The 19,494-nt window shown below is 43.0% G+C and overlaps 1 protein-coding gene across 2 annotated transcripts in view; it reads left to right on the forward strand.

The window, feature by feature from the left end:
• Positions 1-17,758: 17,758 nt before the first annotated feature.
• The window catches only part of LOC111160055 (transmembrane protein 260), a 67,037-nt gene continuing 65,301 nt past the window's right edge, over positions 17,759-19,494 (forward strand). For both annotated transcript variants that reach the window (XM_022522863.1, XM_022522872.1), the window contains exon 1: positions 17,759-18,016. In XM_022522863.1, the coding sequence (XP_022378571.1) occupies positions 17,857-18,016 (160 nt within the window). In that variant the 5' untranslated portion in view covers positions 17,759-17,856. The remainder of the gene's footprint in view (positions 18,017-19,494) is intronic.

A 19,494-nucleotide genomic window follows, 5' to 3' on the forward strand; every position in this document is an offset into this window, starting at 1 on the left:
CACCCCCACCCCCAACCCCACACATCCACACACCCAAGCTCCAGGGCCAACCCTAGCCCAAGACAAAGGCACTCCAAATATTAACTCAAGGATTCAGTGTCCAATCAAGGGGTACAGACAAGATGGTTTCCCACTGTGGTTAAAGTGGGGGCCCTGCGATGAAATATGGGGGTCTGAACACTTGTTCCACCACTTACTGGTTGTGTGACGTGGGCAAGTTACCTAAACTCTCCATAACCCCCTTACCTCACCTGTAAAATGGGAATACGAATGGCTTCTGGCTCACAGGTTGCTGGGAACGTAAAATGAGATCAGGTATCACAGCTAACGTTTTTTGAGTGTTTGTTATGGAGCAGGCAGTGCTGTAAGCATTGTATGTGCATTAGTACATTTCGTTGGTGGAGGGCAGTCTCAAACCCGGGCAGGGAAGCTCAAAATCCACAGTCTCAGCCACTGCTCTATAATTTACGTAATAGACTTGCTGAAGTGCCTAGCATACGGTAAGAGTTGAATAAATGTTTAAAGAAAATCCAGGATCTGGGCTCTTGCTCTGTCCACTGTGACTACTCCTTTATCTTATAGTTCAACTTCAGCCAGACTTTGCATTATTTTTTAATCCCAGATGCCATCTTCCCACTTTGTCTACTTACCCAGTGCCCCCAGGACTCAGCCACCTCCTAAGAGCTTCCTTTTATAAGGCCTTCCTTCCTGACCTCGTGTCTTTAACCCCACGTGGCTTCTCTGCTCTTCTGCCATTACTATGAGAAGGACATGACTGTGCCAGCCCAATGGAAGGTGGGAGACCCACAGAAGGGACTTATGTCACATGGGTCCTCCCGGCCAAGGCCATCCGAGACCAGTTAGCAGCCAGCGGGTCCTCAGACCTACGAGCAAATTCAGCCAAGATCAGCAGTCACCAGGCGGACTCCCCCATGGTTAAATATAAACCCTTATTGTTCTATGCCGCTGAGGTTTTGTAGTGTTTTCTTACACAGCCTTACTGAAGCAATAGAGGACTGGTGCATAATTAAGTGATACCACATGGATGCAGTAATAAAGGTAGAATGTGGGGAATCCTACAGGATAAATTATCCAGTTTCTTCTTTCTTCCAGAATTCCCCAGATTCTGAAGGAAGAAATGTTACAGATTAAAGGAGACTTAAGAAACAGATGAGCCGGGGCCCCTGGGTGGCTCAGTGGGTTAAAGCCTCTGCCTTCGGCTCAGGTCATGATCCCAGGGTCCTGGGATTGAGCCCTGCGTCTGGCTCTCTGCTCAGCAGGGAGCCTGCTTCTCTGCCTACTTGTGATCTCTGTCTGTCAAATAAATAAATACAATTAAAAAAAAAAAGAAAAGAAAAGAAACAGATGAGCCAAAGGCAATATCTGGATCTTAGATGAACCTCACTCAAATAAATCTACTATTATAAAATATTTATGAGACAACCAGGGAAATTTAACACTAATAGGATAGTTGATGATATTAAGAAATTATTGTTAAATTTTAGGTGTTATAATGATAATATATTTATTTTTTTAAGATTTTATTTATTTGACAGAGAGACAGCAAGAGAGGGAACACAAGCAGAGGGAGTGGGAGAAGGAGAAGCAGGCTTCCCACTGAGCAGGGAGCCTGATGTGGGGCTCAATCCCAGGACCCTGGGATCATGACCTGAGCTGAAGGCAGACGCTTAACAACTGAGCCACCCAGGTGCCCCATAGTTATCTTTTTTTAAAAAAAGAAACCGTATCTCTGAGAGACACATACTGCAACATTTATGGATGAAATTATATAATGTCTGGAATTTTCTTTAAAAATAATCCAGTGGGGCAAAAAGTAGGGGAGAGTAATTGGTGAAATAAGATTAGCCATATATCGGTAAGTGCTGAACCTGGGTGATGGGTACTAGAGATTCATTACACTATTCTCCATAGTTCTGTGTATGTTTGAAAATTTCCATTATAGGGGTACCTGGGTGGCACAACGGGTTAGTTCTCTTACTCTTGGTTTTTGCTTGGGTCTTGATCTAGGGTCATGGGGTTGAGCCCCATGTCGGGTTCCACACTCAGCATGGAGTCTGCTTGAGATTTTCTTCATCCCTCTCCTGCTGCCCCCTCACTCGTGCTCTCTCTCTCTCAAATAAATAAGTCAATCTTTAAAAAAATAATAAAGAAAATTTCCATTATAAAAAGTAAGGGAAAAAGGAAAGAAAGAGGGAGAGAGAAAGGAAGAGAAGAAAATGAACAAACTGTTAGGGATGAGTGATGAGTCACAAAATAAGATCAGAACTAAAGACCTGTCACCAGTGTCACTTATGGTAGAACCCCAAGCTGAGCTATTAAGACCTAATTCAAAGCTGTCGATACTTCCATGTTAAAGGGAAAGCAACTATGATATGGTCTTAGATATATATGAGGAGAAACTCACAATAGAAAATGCATGCAAACAATCATCTCAAGATAAATGAGGGTCTAATAGAGTCAACAGATCCTAAAAGTGGCAGAATCCATATCCAAGGACATAAATACAATAGAGCAAGTCTCAGGACATTAAGAAAAAAATAGCAAGCATAAAACAAAAACTGGAAGTTATGAGGAAAAAATCTTATAATTATGAAATAGGAATAGGACAATAAAGAATAAGAATTAGAAATCATGAAGTGAAAAATACAGTTGATTATATGTACTATTAAAAAATCCATTAGATGAGCTTGCTAGTATAACTGAAGAAATATTTAGTAAGTTGGAAGAAGGAATTGAGTGAATCTCTCAAAATGTAGCTCAGAGAGATATGAAATGGAGAATATAAAATAGATGTAGAAACAAAGAGAAATCCAATTGGAGTTCCAGAAGAAAAGGAAAGATTTTATAATAAAGAGGCAATCTTTGAAAATATAATTGCTAATAATTTTTCAAAACCTAAAGAACAAGGGAGTACCAAGAAGAATATGAAAGCTTTATGTAGAAAGTTCTATGTCCAGCTATATCACAGAAAATTTAAAAATAATAAAGATGAAGAAAACAAAATACTAAAACTTACCAAGGTAAAAAAGAAGGCAAAACAGGTGAAAGAATGATAATTACATTGATGGATTTCTTGGCAATAGATGACAAGGGAAAAAGAGTAATAAAAGTGCTGAGGGGAAAATGATAAATCTAAAATTCAATACCCAGCTAAATCATCATTCAAAATCAGGGTGAAACAAAAAAGATAAGCATAGATCTACAGAGATTCAAGAATTACTAAAAGATACATTATTTTAAAAAAAGATGAACCCAGAAGGAGATGTCATAATGAAAGAAGAAATAATATCAAAAAAGTGTTGGTAAATCTAAGTATTGCCTGAGAAAGCACTTTATTTTTATTTATTTATTTATTTATTTTTATTTTTTTAAAGATTTTTTAAGCACTTTATTTTTTTACAAAGATTTTATTTACTTGTCAGGGAGAAAGAGAGAGAGAGAGCCAATGCACAAGCAAGGAGCTGATATGGGACTTGATCCAAGGGCTCTGGGATCATGACCTGAGTCACACAGGCATCCTGAAAGCACTTTATTTAAATATAAATACTTTAATGTGTTTGATTACATTTTTCCCTGTCTCCACTACCATTACTCCTTAGGACCGAAGTCAGCTCTCACCTAGATTACTAGTTTGGTTACTGATAACCACTTTCCATGCCTCTAGTCTTACTTGTCTTTCTTCTCCATTCTGTAGCCAGAGTGAACTCTCTATAGCATAAATCATAAAGCCCTTTGACAATTTCTTAAGAGTTTTTGGAAAGAGGTCTTAGAATTACATGTGTGAGCAGATAAAATACAACACCAGCTTGAGTTTTGTTTTGGCTGCTCTAGATACTTTTTCCTTCTCCATCCCAGAAAAGAAGTTAGATCTCTGTGTTCACTTGGCTCTGTGTTGGAGAACTAAAAAGAGAGGTTACCAGTAAGAAGACAACTCCAGGTTCAGATTTCACTTGTGACATTTGGGCTTATGAGTGATGGCTTGTCCCAGAGAGGGAGAGGAAGGGCAGATGAGCTGAGGATTTAAGACACAGAAATAGCCAGACTAGAAGGGTGAGAAAGATTACCAGAGAGAACAGATCAGATTCTTGAAGGTTTCCAAGCAGGTAGAGACCCAGGTTCACTTATTAGCAACACTTGAGACTAAGCACTGATGAAGAATGCCTATAGTCAGGTAAAGGGAACAAGGATGAGGCTACAAACACACAGAGATATCTCTTTAGTATCCAAGGGGAATATTTCTGCAGACCCAAACTTGGCACTGGTGTTGATGACATCTGCCTTCAAGGGAGAATATGGCCTTGGACAATGGGCACACCAGTAGAGGCCACCATACAGACTAAGCCCAGAGTGTTGTGGCTGTATAAGCCTCAAGACTCTCATATGACCTGGATAAAGTGGAAAGGAACCTCAATAAGGACTGACAACCAAGTGGGATAGAGACTCAAAATAAATTAAGTTTGATTTATTGAAATAAACCTTATGGTGTACATTAAAATTCCTCTGCATTCCACTTGGGTTACCATCTCTGCATGATAGCTCCCATCCCCCACCTCTAACCTATTTGGCCTCCCCCTTCACAGCCTACCCTGTGCTCTGCACTCTAGGCCCCCAGATCTGCTTACCTGAGTATACCATGTCCTCTTCAACTCCAGGTGTTTGCACACGCCCCATTCTCTCCTTCCCCCAGGCAGCCCTTATGTGGCAAACTCCAAACTTTTTCTCCACTTCAGGTCTCAGCTTCTTTAAAGCCGCCCATGTGATCCTATAATGTCCTGCATGTCCCCTGTATAGCCCTCATCACACGGGGTTGTAATGGCCAGATTATTTACTGTCTTTCACAATAAGGTCTGTAAACTCTGCGAAGACAGAAATAATGCCTACCATACGTCTAATTGTTTACCAATACACACAGTAGATAGAATCCCAGTTGATATTTTGGAGGTGAATAATAATAATGTTAGTAATATATAATTACTATTAATATAATAAAAATGTTGTTAGAAACATTTGTTGAAGTCTTTACTCTGTGCCAGCCTGGCTGCTGAGCACTTACCCTAGATTATTATTATTTTTTAAATTCTCATAATACTCCCATTTTATAAATGGGAAAAATAAGGTACAAGAAATTAAGCAACTTACCCAGCCAGTAAGTGATCATGGTGGGACTGACCTCAGGCAGTCTAACACCAAAGCCCATGGAGTTAACCACTGCCTTCTAGTCCTGAAAAGAGCATGGGCCATGGTAGGTCAGATACCACATGCTCCCAGCCTCCAGCAAGACTACCATTCTGCTGAGAGGCCCATCTCACCGTTCGTGACCACTTCGGGCAATCCGTGCATGCTGCCTGCTCACTCCCTGCCCCCACCTCTACCACTCTTGCAACCTTCCCTCATCTCTACAAACGTGTATGCTTGTGTACTACCCTCGTGTCTAGGATGTCGCCTTCTAAGGTGAAAACCTACTGAACCCATCTTCTTTCATGTGCGTGGGGGAGGAAGTTCTCATTTGTCCCTCAGCATATTTGAATCCAAATGATAATGTGATGAATGGTGCCTCGAGTGACTCATTTAGTCAGCTTATTGCAAATCCTGAGCCCAATCTCGTGATTCTGTCAAATGATGCACTCGACAAGGTGTATCCCTACAAGAAAACAAAGCCCTTTTACTGGGTTTGTGGAAAAAACAAAAAACAAAAAACAAAAAACAAAAACCCACACTGGGAATGGCATTAACTGCCAGGTCTCCCATATTCCTTCTCCTGATGCCTGATGGAAGTCTCTTGTGTTCTTCATCTTGGCTTATCTTTGGCTTCCTTTGGACTCGCTGTTACTATCCTTCCAAGGTGGGGATTCAACTCTCAGCATCCTCACCTTTCCCATCTTGGAGAGACAGGAAATAGAGACAGATCTTGGCCATCATCTAGCAGGATGTAAAGCCAGCCCCAGAATCCATGGGGCTCAGACTCCACAGCCACCCCCTCTCCCTACTGTACTTAAGTTCTCATCTTTATTGCAGCTCCTGTCCTTCAGAGAACAGCCAGTTTCCTATTGGGCTCTGTTAGCTGAGAAGTAAGGGGCTTCTCCCTCACTTGTCCCATTTCATTCCTAAGGTCCAAACAGAAGAAAGATGATCCATCTTATCCTACTTAGGCAGACAAATTTAACAAGACACTCTTCCCATGGGTCGTGAAACACTAAGCTGTCTTTTGACTCTCAAAACACTTTGAGCCAATGTTTGCCTTCTTCCAAACCCCAACTACTACTGTACTGCTATTTATCTAATGGGAAAGAAAAGTATCAGTCTCAGAAAATCATTAAAATACAGTCTGACACCTATTTTACATTTTTTTCTCCCTAACTTCCAAGGTTAGATCATCACAAGGAAACTGACAATTTTAAAGGCAACATTCCCGGGGTGCCTGGGTGGCTCAGTGGGTTAAGCTGCTGCCTTTGGCTCAGGTCATGATCTCAGGGTCCTGGGATCGAGTCCCACATCGGGCTCTCTGCTCAGCAGGGAGCCTGCTTCCCTCTCTCTCTCTCTGCCTGCCTCTCTGTCTACTTGTGATCTCTCTCTGTCAAATAAATAAATAAAAATATAAAAAAATAAATAAATAAAGGCAACATTCCCAACTTTGGTGTTTAGTGTGGCTGAATGACTAATCATAGAACTTCAGGTCAGGGAGAAGTAAAGAACAGGGTCACAGCTTGACTGGTCAATAGGGTCTTGGGTTATTGATCCTCCAAAGGATCTCCACTGCCTACATTCATAGACCACTGCATACTCCGTGATAGGTAGACTTGATTTATTTATTTTTTTAAAAGATTTTATTCAAATTCTAGTTAGTTAACATACATTATAATATTAGTTTCAGATGTACAATTTGGTAATTCAACACTTACATACAACACTATGCGTTCATCACAACAAGCACATGTCCCAGTCCCCATTCCCTATTTAACTGCCCCCCACTCTGGTCTTCATCAGTTTGTTCTCTATAGCTCAGAGTCTGTTTTACATTTGTCTCTCTCTTTTTACCCCTATGATCATTTGTTTAGTTTCTTAAATTCTTCATATGAGTGAAACCATATGGTACTTGTCTTTCCCTGACTGACTTGTTTCACTTAGCATAACACTCTGTAGTTCCATCCATGTCATTGCAAACGGCAAGATTTCATTCCTTTTTGTGGCTGAGTAATATTCCATTGTTTATATGTACCACCTCTTCTTTATTCAGTCATTAGTTGATGGACATTTGGGGTCTTTCCATCATTTGGCTATTGTAGACAATGTTGCTATAAATGTTAGGGTGTGTGTTATCTTTTCAAATTAGTATTTTTGTATCCTTTGGGTAAATACCTAGTAGTGCAATTGCTAGGTTGTAGAGTGCACCAGTTTGCATTCCTACCCACAGTGCAAGAGGGTGTCCCTTTCTCCACAGCCTCACCAAGATCTGTGCTGTTAATTTTCGCTATTCTGACAGGGGTGAGGTGATATTGCATTGTAGTTTCAATTGTATGTGGAATCATGACTTGTATGCATATAATTGAAAATATTTGATTCATTTTATCAACTACATTGAATTCATCAACATGTTTCATATCTATACTTCAGTAACTTTTCTTTAGATGTTGAAAGCCTCAGTGCTGGAACCCAGAAATAAGAAAATATACTAAGCTGAGAGTCAGGTGCTAGATCATTATTCCTGTGATTCGGAGCTTGCAAACCCTGTCACATGGAAGCTCCTTTACTGTACTAACTAAATGCCTCTGATGACTTTGGGTATGCTAGTTTGGGCAACGTGACATGCTGTACAGAAAAAGGGGGAAGAAGTTGGAGTTTGCAGAGGCATCTTGGGAGAGAGGAAGATGAGGAGGAGAGCAAGTAGGAAGCTGAGATGATGGCTGTTGGTGAAATACTTCTTTCCATTCTACTAGAACCAACTCATTTGGCACAAGTGGATTTCCATGGAAACTGGAGAGAGGGCTGAGTTTGGGCTGATGCAGCATGACAGAAGAGCTAGAGGCAGAGGAGAACATGGTGGCGAGGCTTTCCACCCTGAAATATTAGGAAGGGGTTTGGACTTCCACTGACCATGGAATTGGGTGTTTATCCAAGTTAGACAGAATTCCCAGGGAGCAAGGATCTTCCCAGATCACATCTAGGCTGCAAATGAATGCTTTGTTTCTTTCACATATTTTCATTTCTAATATATTAACTTTGAAATGGGAGTAGAAAAGTATAAGTTTTACTTGTCCTATTTTAAAATCACATCCTTGAGTATTTCTTCCAAAGGTTAGATAATAGTAATGATAGCAAATATTTATTGTGGCTCACAATGAGCCAGGTTTTGTTCTTTCTATTATTTTATTTATTATTCAGGCCAAACTTATTGAGGATGGCACTATTGTCATTCTCATTTTTTATTTATTATTTTATTTGCCATTCTCATTTTTTAATCTGAGAACCATAAAAGTTGAGAAACTTGTTGAAATTCACAAGGATAACTACTAGAGCCGGGACTATTCACAAGGATAACTACTAGAGCCATCCTTGCCTCTCGCGAGCTGCTCCCTGAACTATTATGAAAATGTTTAATGTCACATATGTGCTATAATTTCTTTCTAAATTAGCTATGTAATTATACGTCTCTTAAATTTGTTTTGTCATTTAATTTATATCTTCTTAAGTCTGGTTTAGGGAAGGATCTTCCTTAGAGTGGGTGGTTTAGATATAATCTCTTCTGAAAACAATTGGTAAAGTTAGATATCCTATGACATTTCTACTGCCAATCATCGAATACTATTTGAGTACTTATTATGTAGGTACTATGACAGGCACTGGGATAAATCCACAGTTTTAGTATTCAATATCCATATTCAATCTGATAGGTACATTTTAATATCATCTTTACATAAATCTTTTACATCTGAATGTAAAAAACTTCATTATTTGATTCTGAATTAGAACAAAGATTTAAACAACTCTAGTCATATTATTCAGGTATAAGTCCACTGGACTTTAGTACCATAATATCTGTTATGAGAGTCTTCTGTGTGGGGGCCAAATATTTTTCTTAAATGCGTATTGTGTTAATGGTTTGACTTTTCCAGCCATCCTATGTCGAATGCGTTTTCTTTGGTCAGGCAGAAGAACAAAATAATATTTGCCCCATATATCTTCTTAATTTTTGAATCAAGGGTCTTATTGGAGGGAATATTAAAGATGGCTATAATTTCTTTCCTATTCTCTTTTTTTTTAAGATTTTATTTATTTATTTGACAGGCAGAGATCACAAGTAGGCAGAGAGGCAGGCAGTGGGGGTGGGAAGCAGGCTCCCTGCTGAGCAGAGAGCCTGATGCCAGGCTCGATCCCAGGACCCTGGGATCATGACCTGAGCTGAAGGCAGAGGTTTTAACCCACTGAGCCACCCAGGCACCCTCCATTCTCTTTTATAGGTAGAGCCTAACTTCCCTTTCCTTGAATCTGAGTTTGTCTTAGTAACTTGTCTGACCAATGGAATACAGCAAAAGCAACATTCTGGGTCTTCTAAAGCCAAGACATTAAACTAAACAGAATAAAACAAATACACCTGCAGCTTCCATCCTTGCCTCTCATAATTCTTTAGGGAACTTGAGCAGCAATAAGGTCAAGTATCTCGAGAATGTGATGCTGGAGAAGCCCTATGTGGCCCCTCAAAGCAAGAGTTTCAGCTGAGCCCAGTATTCCGGCCATCCCCACCCAGGCATCAGACATGTAACGAAGGCAGCTTGGACCTTGCGGACCATGGACCTGCTGAATGCCACCAAGTGACCCCAGTCACACCACACAGAACAGGAGAAACTTAGAGCTGAGCCCTGTCCACGTTTCTCACTCATGAGATTGTGAAACATAATAAATGGTTTTGTTATATGCCACTCCGTTTTAGGGTAGTTTTGTTTTTGCTTTACTTTTTATTTTTTTAAAGATTTTATTTATTTATTTGATGGAGACAGACACAGTGAGAGAGGGAACACAAGCAGGGGGAGTGGGAGAGGGAGAACAGGCTTCACACTGAGCAGGGAGACCGATGTGGGGCTTGATCCCAGGACTCTGGGATCGTGACCTGAGCCAAAGGCAGATGCTTAATGACGGAGCCACCCAGGCACTCCTGCTTTGCTTTCTTTCTTTTTTTAAAGATTTATTTATTTATTTGAGAGAGAGAGAGTGCTTGTACATGTGAATGGGGGAGAGGGAGAGGATCTCAAGCAGACTCCCTACCACGTGTGGAGGCCAGAGGGGAGAAGGGGTTTCGATCGATGACCCTGAGATCATGACCTGAGCAGAAACCAAGAGTCAGATGCTGAATGGACTGAGCCACCTAGGTGTCCCTAGGGTCGTTTTTAACACAAAAGCAAATAACTGGAACAAAGATTTTCAAAATACTTCATAAACAAGTAATTTCTCTAATATGGTTACAATTATATTTGCAAATCAAAGCAGAATGAGTAAATGAGAAAATTTTCAAAATGTAATTAGAACAGGAACAGCACGAGGGCAGACATGTATAGGTCTCTCATATTTCAGGCTCTTCACACACATATAAGCTGCAACTCAAAGCAGCTGTGGTTTTGGCCTTTTTTCATTCTCATTTGTTCCCTTACAAATGTTTTCTTATTCTTTATCAAAGTAATACAATGCACATGGCAAAATGTATAATAGTACATGACAACTTATAATGAAAGCAGTACCCTCCATCCTGCTTCTCCCCTTCCACTAGTCTCCTTTTTCAGAGTCAACCACTTTCAGCCTTTTCTGGTTTGGGTCCTTCCCATGACTACTCCCCCAATAATAGGCCTCCAAAGCTACCTGTTGATTTATCGGTTTAAGATATTATCTCCTGATGAATGAGGAGGATAGACAGACAGACAGCATGAGGATGGGGTTCATCACTACGATCCTCCCCTCCACTTCTAATTTGGAGAGTCGTTAGGGTTCCTTGTCTAATTGTTGCTTTTGTGCCTTTAAATAGTATTCCTTTTTTATGCACTATCTTAGAATTTTGTTTAAAGAAACTGGTTCATCGAAACTTTGAAGACTGCTGATAGACATCACACTATAAAACCAAGTATTTGTTTTTGCCAAAAGTCTGGAGAAATTTATGTTCAAAAGTAAATTGGTTTCAGGAGTGAGTTTAGTATGCCATTACAGTAGATCACCAGAAGGGATTCCGAAAGGAAATTTACTTTCATGCTGAAATCTATTTTCCTTGAGTATAAAACACTTCCCTATAATCTCTTATATTACACCAAACTAAAAAGATGCAGGGACAATCATGAGTTATCACATGCCAACTCAGAGTAATATTCTGCTTAGCATTCATTACAAAACTGTCCGCTAGGGGTGCCTGGGTGGCTCAGTGGATTGAGCCGCTGCCTTCGGCTCGGGTCATGATCTCGGTGTCCTGGGATCGAGCCCCGCGTCGGGCTCTCTGCTCAGCGGGGAGCCTGCTTCCCCTTCTCTCTCTGCCTACTTGTGATCTCTGTCAAATAAATAAATAAAATCTTTAAAAAAAAAAAACTGTCTGTTAGACAACTGAGCCACAATCTCCCTTCCTTCCTGTTTTTTCATGGTGAGATGTATCACATATAGATAGGAGAGAGTGTAAAACATTTATAAATAATTTAAAGGATAATTATAAAGAGAATACCCAAGTAGCCACTGCCCAGGTCAAATACAGAAACACAGACAACACAGTATGGGTACCCCTCCCCATCACAGTCCCCCAACAACCCCCAAGGTAACTACCATTATCCCGACATCGGCGATGATTTTTATTTTCTTTATAGCTTAAAACTTTATGGATACATCTCCAAGCCATTTAGCTTAGTGAAACTTTAACTTTAAATAACTAAAATCATTCTATCTCTACTATTAAACAATTGTTTCTTTTGCTTGGTATTTTTTATGAGAGGAATCCATACTTTTCCAAAGTGGTTAACTGTAGTTGGTTCAATTCTTTTTGTTGCATAGCATGTTATTGTATAAATATACTGGGATTTATTCCTCTGTTCCACTACTGAGGGGTGCTTGGGGTTGTTCTTATTTGAGGCTCTTATGAACAACACTTCTATGAACATTTTTTTGTAACGGTCTCTGGCTTCTCTAAGAATTGCTAGGATCCAGCCTCCATATATCTTTGTCTTTCCTAGAAAAACGTGTGCTTTCCAAAGTGGTTGTACCAATTTACACTCCTGCTAGCATTTCCATTGTTCTACACACTTAATGACATTAAACATGGTTGGACTTTTATTTTTGCTAAGTTGGTAGATGTATAGTATCCCACAGGGGCTTTATTTTGCATTTCTCTGATGACTAATGAAGTTGAACACATTTTCATACTCTCACTGACAACTCTAGGTCAAATTATATAGATATCTTATAGATTTTTGATACATGTAGCTAAACTGCCCTCTAAAATGTTATAACAAATTACTTCATCACTAACACGCTATAGATTTTAAGTATTTTCAACAATTGGAAAGATCAAAAATGACGTTTGGTATTTATTTCAAATTCTTTTGGTTACTAGTACATTTGAGTGTTTAAAATTATTTTTCTAAGGCCCTGTACAGGGAAATTTATGTCTTCTTGTACCGTCCTATTGTAGATGGATTATTGGGTCGTATTCCAGGTATCTGATTTCTAATCTAAAGTCCTGAATCTAAAATTTCACAGGTATTAGTAAGATTAAGACACATCTGACTATTTTACGTGGGGCTTAGTTATAATAATGACTTCTAAATGACAATTTTTAAGGAAGATTTCAGTGCATTAATGTCTGTGAAGATGCTGCAAATGTTCAGAAAGAATAAAACAAAGGGGAGAGACTCCTGCTTCCACAAAGGTGGAGTAGACACACTTTTCTCTATTCCTCTTGCTAAGTACAAGTAAACATTATATGTAAGACAATGATAAGACGACTTCAGGTGGAGAGAAGAATCCAGACCAGATAGGAGCCTCAGAAGTTGAAGAACAACATGCTAGTGAGTTCCCTGGGTTTTCTTTTTGCCTCATAGATCCTAGATTGAATGCTAGAGAAGCTGACAAGCCAGAGATGCTGATTGGCACAGACCAAAAAAGCCCCAACAAAAACGTGCTCTTTCTGGTCAAAGAATAGGGAAAATGTCAAGACAGATATGTTAAGAAAATAACATCTCGGGCGCCTGGATGGCTCAGTGGGTTAAACCTCTGCCTTCAGCTCAGGTCATGATCTCAGGGTCTTGGGATCGAGCCCCCGCATCAGGCTCTCTGCTCAGCAGGGAGCCTGCCTCCTCCTCTCTCTCTGCCTGCCTCTCTGCCTACTTGTGATCTCTGTCAAATAAATAAATAAATAAAATAACATCTCTATTAGAGCCAAAAAGCAAAGAAAAAACTGTGGCCCCAGCCCCTACACAGCAAAGGTTCAGTAGGGACCTAAGCTTCCGTCCTCTCCAGTGTCCCCAAATACCCACCAGGGTGATGTTGGAGAAGGCGGGGGAAGGAGCCAGAACTTTCATCCTGGCTGGGTCGTAGTGGGGCCCCTCATCTCCACGGTATCAGTGGAGACCACGTGGGGAGCCCAGACTTCCACCCCCACCCAGCAGTAATGAGCTGTCCCTCTCTCTCTCTGATAGGATGGTATCAGATGGGCCTAAAGGAGAGTCAGGATTTTCACCCGCAGCCCCAAAAAAGGAGGTCACTTCTCTGCCCTGCTTCCTCCTCGCTGTGGAGTCAGCAGAAGCCACAGGGGAACAGTAATAAGATGCTCCTACCCCCACCCCAGTCCTCCCCCCAGCTAGGGGGTATCAGTGGAAGCCTAGTGGAGAGCTGGAATGTCCATGTCTGCCCAGCTGTACCAAGCCATTCCTTTAGGTGTCTACAGAGGCTAGGTGCTGGTCAAAGGTGCCAGGAGACTTGGATTTCCTTGGGGACCTAAGAGGGTAATGATCTTTTTTTTTTCCTTTTGTTTTGCTTTCAAGAGTCCCAGAGTCAAATCTGGTATACCATAGGCCTACACATTCATGTATTTACTTTCCCTCAATCTGATCTTCTATTTCTGATGTTCTTTGGATGAATCACCTTGGCTTGGCTACGTTCTTCAGTTTTTCAATCAAACACTAATCTAGGTGTTTTTGTGAAGGTATTTTGTAGCTGTGATTAAAGTCTGCGACAATTGACTTTATGACAGGGAGATTATCCTAAATAATCTGGGTAGACATGATTCAATCAGTTGAAGGGCCTTCAGAGCAGAGCTGAGGATTCCCTGATGAACGAGAAATTCCACCTGTAGATAGCAGCTTCACCCTTCCCCCCACCCCCTACCCAAGACTTCCAGCCTGCCCTTCCTGATGACCTGCCCTAGGGATTTCATACTTGCCTAGCCAGCCTCCACAAACACAAGAGACAATTTCCTGCAATAAATTTCATAGCACCCATGTACCTCCTTTTGTTCCTCTGGCTGAACCCTAAGTGGTACTCATATTTTCCTAATTTATAATATGTATTACAGTAGCTGTCTCTAACCCACTGTGGAATGAACCAGAGCATGTATAATAGGTATATGTTCCTTATATATTTCATTTTCTCCTCAAGGGTTAAGTTTAATTGTTATGCGTTCCATTAATTTCCCTCCTAAACGCTAATGTTTTCATCCTTCCTCTTCTTTCTTCCTTGGTTCCATCCCCTCAAGCCTCCCATCTTTACTTCATTACTATCTCTCTCCAAATATTCTCTTAAATTACAAAAAACTCATTTGACACTTCAATCCCTATGAATTCCCATACCACTTCTCTCTCTCCCTTCGCCTCCACACTTCCATTTCCTCATTTCCTAGCCACTACTGCATGGTTTCCGTGTCTACAACTCTACTGAAACTTACCCCCTGAACTTTCAAGGTTCAAATACTTCCAACTCACCAAATCTAACTACAGCAGCACCTGCTAGTTGCATTCTGATATCCATTCTCCCCTTCCTCCTTGGTAATAGAATCCTGAAAAACCATCTAGCCTCAAACGTACATTTCTCAACTGCCTTTTCCCCTCGGAGTGGCCTGTTACTCAACTGTGACCAATGAGATGTAGCATTATTATACAATGGCATTTCCATAACCCTCTTTAAAAGGATGGGACACTCCCATTGTTTCCCATCCTTTCTCTTTCCTTCTCAAATACAGATGAAATGTCTGGAGCATTAGCATCCATCATGGGTCAAGAGATGACCTTCAGGACATAAGTTGAGAAGGATGGGGCAGAGAGATAAGAAGAAGCTCAGTTTCTTCCTTAAGGACACAAGAGAGTTGCCAAATCAATGTTGGACTGACTGCTTTCAGACCCAAATAAGAAAATAAATGCCTGCATGTTGAAGACACTGTAACGGGAGTCCCTGTTACCAGCTGCTAAATGCAATTCCCTAATGGATACACCAGTAGTCTCTCATTGTGCATGTATCCCTCCATTACACCAACATTTGTTAAGTACTATTTTGTGCCAGTCATCATTTTAGGCATGGCATACAGCGCAAATAAGACAGGCAAAATGGGCCAGGTTTGAAATGTTGTTTAGATACATAAATAGGGAACTCGCAGTGCAGTTATTTTCTTTTAAAAGCAGCTGCTTAAAGGAAAGGATGGCAGTGTGTAGTTTTGAGATTTATTAGACTACATTTGCTACTTAAAATTTCAATAAAATTATTTTGGGAAAGGACACAGAAAAAGGAAAGTTAGTCTACAAGTGAGCCCTGGCCCCCTCCAGTGTTTGGCGGTCTGACAGAAGCAAGGCAGGGGCAGAGAGGCCAGTGGTACAAAGAGCCAAAGCAGTATTGTCTCAGGGAAGCCTGGAGGAGATGGTGCTCCAGGTGGGAGCGAAGCATCAGCGCACATCTTGAGAGGCAGAGCCGGGCGCAGACCGAGAACTGGCCCAACTTCATCCTCGAAGGAGATCAACTGTGAGGCTAACAAAACTTCAGTTTCACGGCCTGTCACTAGCAGGGGCTCCTTCCAATGCCTGTACCTAATTTTGTATCTGCAGTTTTGTATTCTTTTGCTCAGATGATTCTCCAAATTGTATGAACTCAAGCCCCACAAAACCTCGATCTGGCCCTCTTCACGTCCTTCACCCCTCTGTGACAACCTGACCACATAGCCTGCACCGACACCTTTTCTTCCTGAACTTCTTGGGACACGTTACCCTCTGCTACTGTTCTCTCCTCCACGCCTGCCATTCTGGAAATGAAGATAGGGGCTAATACTTGACCTTAACCTTGTTCTTGATACACTGTGCCTCGGTGAACTTATTCATCCTTCTCATCCCTACAGGAGAACTCCCAAATTCCTACTTCCAACACTGATCTCTCCTACCCATACATGGGCAAAGAATTATGCCCTTTCAAAAATAATTTGCCATGATAAAAATGTATCTTTTTATAAAGCTCAGGAGCAAAAGATGAAATGGACATGCTTGGCTCAGTCAGCATGAATCACTGGCATGCTCTTTCAAGAAAGAAATAGAAAGCAGCCTGTGTTAGCACGATGGAAGTCAGTTTTTTATAACCCTAATCTGCAAAGTGACATCAGTCACTCATGCCTTATGCTCCTGAGCGCTCTGGCCCCCACACAGGGAGAGGATCACATACAGCAATCAATGCTCGCAGTCCAGGGATCATTGGGCACTAATTTAAAAGCTGCCTACCACACGGCCCCTCACCTCCAGGAACCCCCAGTATGGCCGAGAAAGTATTATGTTAAGTACTTGAGAAAGACAAGGGCCTTGCCGGCACAACCACCTATCTCTGTAGGTGTATGTCACTCTTCAGTTGAGACACTGTGTTCCCATCAGAGTACTTGCGACATGTTCCAGATTGTCACTAATCTTCGGTGTATTTGGAGAAGCATTCCGCAGAGGATGCCCAACTCCCCTCCCACTTCAGAATAATTACTATAATAATGGAAAACGTAAGCTTAAAAATCTTACTAAGAGCCGTGCTGTGTGGTTGTCCGACAGTCCCCGTTCTTTCTCGCCTCGTAGCTCTGTACAGAGTACAGTGTCTCCGTTTCACTTGTCATGCTGTGTCAAGGCTCTACTGCAACAGCCCTGTTCATTAGAGCAGGAGACAACTTGAGCAGGATATAAATTACTAGCATTGACCCAGACACTCAAGTTTCTCAACTCATCGGTTGAGTTTTCCTCGTGGCATAAGGAAAAAAATAGACCAACGAGCGTACTTTCATCTCTCTGGAAGCAACTCTGCGACTTAATAATTCGCACACGGGATCGTCATGAATAGTAGTGAACAGGCGATGGGTGCGACGTACCGGCCTGCTTCGCTCCCACCGTGCGCCCGCTTTGCGCGGCGCTGGCGCGATGCGGGCTCGGGCTCTGGACCGCAGCCCCCCTCGTGTAGTTCCACCCCACACCAGAGGGGGCAGAAGCGGGCCCGGCGCACCCCGGTTTGCGACCCCGCTCTTTCTCTAGCAGGCCCGACCAAGTCAGTGTGAGGTGGGGGGGGGCGTACATCGGCAGCCCCGGGCCAGGGCTTCCTATCTTAAAAGAAGGCTCTTGCTCGTGGTGGGCGACTGTAAAACACATTAGAACCCCGTGGGTCCCACCGCGTGGCGCGCTACTCGGGAACCCCCGGCCGGCTCGTGCCAGGCGGGCCGTGCCCTCTCCCCGCGCCCGGCGGAGGAAGGTGCTGTCCGGGGAGAGAGCGGACGCCCGACCCGGAAGCCGCTGCGCGGGGTGCGCTCGCCTGTCGCTGGGGAAGCTCGGGGCTGGCCGAGTCATTGGGCCCGCCGCGGCCTCCTTCCCCGGGCCTCACGGGCCCATGGGTCTCCATGGCGACGTCAGGGGCCGGGCCCGGAGGCGGGCAGCCCGGGTGGGGCCGCGGCGCTCTGGGGGCCTCCGCGGCGGCGTGGCCGTGTTCGCCGCCGTGGCCGCCGTGTTCACCCTCACGCTGCCCCCCTCGGTGCCGGGGGGAGACTCGGGTAAAGTATCTCAGGGCCGCCCTCCCGCCCCTCTCCCTGGTGGGTCAGCTCGCTCCCCCCGCTCCACCCGCCCGTGCTCCGTGCCGGGCTCTGCGTGCCAGGACCACCTTCTGTTTTCCATTCCCGTAACTGGTGTCTATAGTTCTCCGACTTTGAAGAAGGGACTGGCTGGTTTCGCCTGGTGGGACTTAGCGACCTCTGCACCTGGCCAGGTCATTTTTCGGGACCCGAGTTTTTGCTTTCCATTCCCTTTTAGCCCACCGATGTTACTTACTGAGTCCTCATTGCGTTCCAGACAAAAGGGGTCACAGTGGTGGGGACCGAGTATCGCGGGGAGTGTTCTAGGGCGGCTAGAGACTGTACACACACTACTGACCAAACAGCGACGCACTGTCGGAGGGAAGGTGGGATAGACGGGGGCGTGGGGCAGAGTGCCTCCTCCGGAACCGCCAGTCGGGAAAGGCCTCCGAACGCGGTATTTTAGTGGAAACCTGCATGTTGAAAAGGAGCCGGCCACGCCGAGTATTTGAGGGAGAACGCTTAAAAGAGTGGAAGCCAGTTGTGGCTTAAAGCAAGCTGCTTCTGTTAAAAAGAAAAGTGCGGACCACTGAGAGCACATCAGCAATTGTTCCCTATTTGTTACAGTATTGTTACACGTTTGGGCTGAGGAACAAGAGCCGGGGTTCGTTTTTGGTTTTGTCTTGCTGGCAGGTTAAGTGCCCATCCGATAATGCCAGTAGTGCTGGGGGATCTATAGATTGAAAGAATGGAGTGTACTAGTTATGTCTTGCTTCGTAACAAGATGGCCCCAAAGTTAGTGGCTTAAAACAGCAGATGTTTGTTATGTCACCTTTCCTGTGCATCAGGAATCTCGGCGCAGGTTAGCTGGGTGCCCTTCCTCAGGACGGGGTTGTTGTCATGGGTGGGCGGGAGCTGCGGTCTTCCCAGGGCTCATCTTGGGGGAGGATTCAAGCTTCTCACCTCAATCCCGTTCTTTGCCACGTGGGTCCCTTGGGAAGCCGACTGTTGTGAAGAGAAAGAGATGGCACCTTCATCTCCCACGTCTGTCATTTCCCGAACCGAGTCGTGGAAGTGATTGATAAACCACTGCCCCGTTTTATTCTTGGCAGTTCGTCTGTAAATCCAGCCCACGCTCACGGGGGAGAGGATTATATAGCGAGAACACCAGGAGTTGGGGGTCACTGGGGGGGGCCATCTTCCCGGGCTAACTTCTAACTGAGGCTTCTTGATGTTCCTTTTATAAATCATTGCCTTTATTCTTTCTTTCAAATCCTACTGAACAAATAGGAAATGTGTTTCATTAGTATAGTTGGAAATGGAGTTACTATGTTTCCAAGGCTTACATTAAATAATAGAAATACCTATAGTTTCGAGAGTTTTGACAATGGAGAGCATTACTTAAAGATTGAGTAGTTCTGTACCTTGAGAGAAAGAAAGAAAAAGAGAGGAAGGAAGGA

This window comes from Enhydra lutris, unplaced genomic scaffold (genome assembly GCF_002288905.1).
Source record: "Enhydra lutris kenyoni isolate GAN:26980312 unplaced genomic scaffold, ASM228890v2 scaffoldscaffold4, whole genome shotgun sequence".
Lineage (NCBI taxonomy): Eukaryota > Metazoa > Chordata > Mammalia > Carnivora > Mustelidae > Enhydra > Enhydra lutris.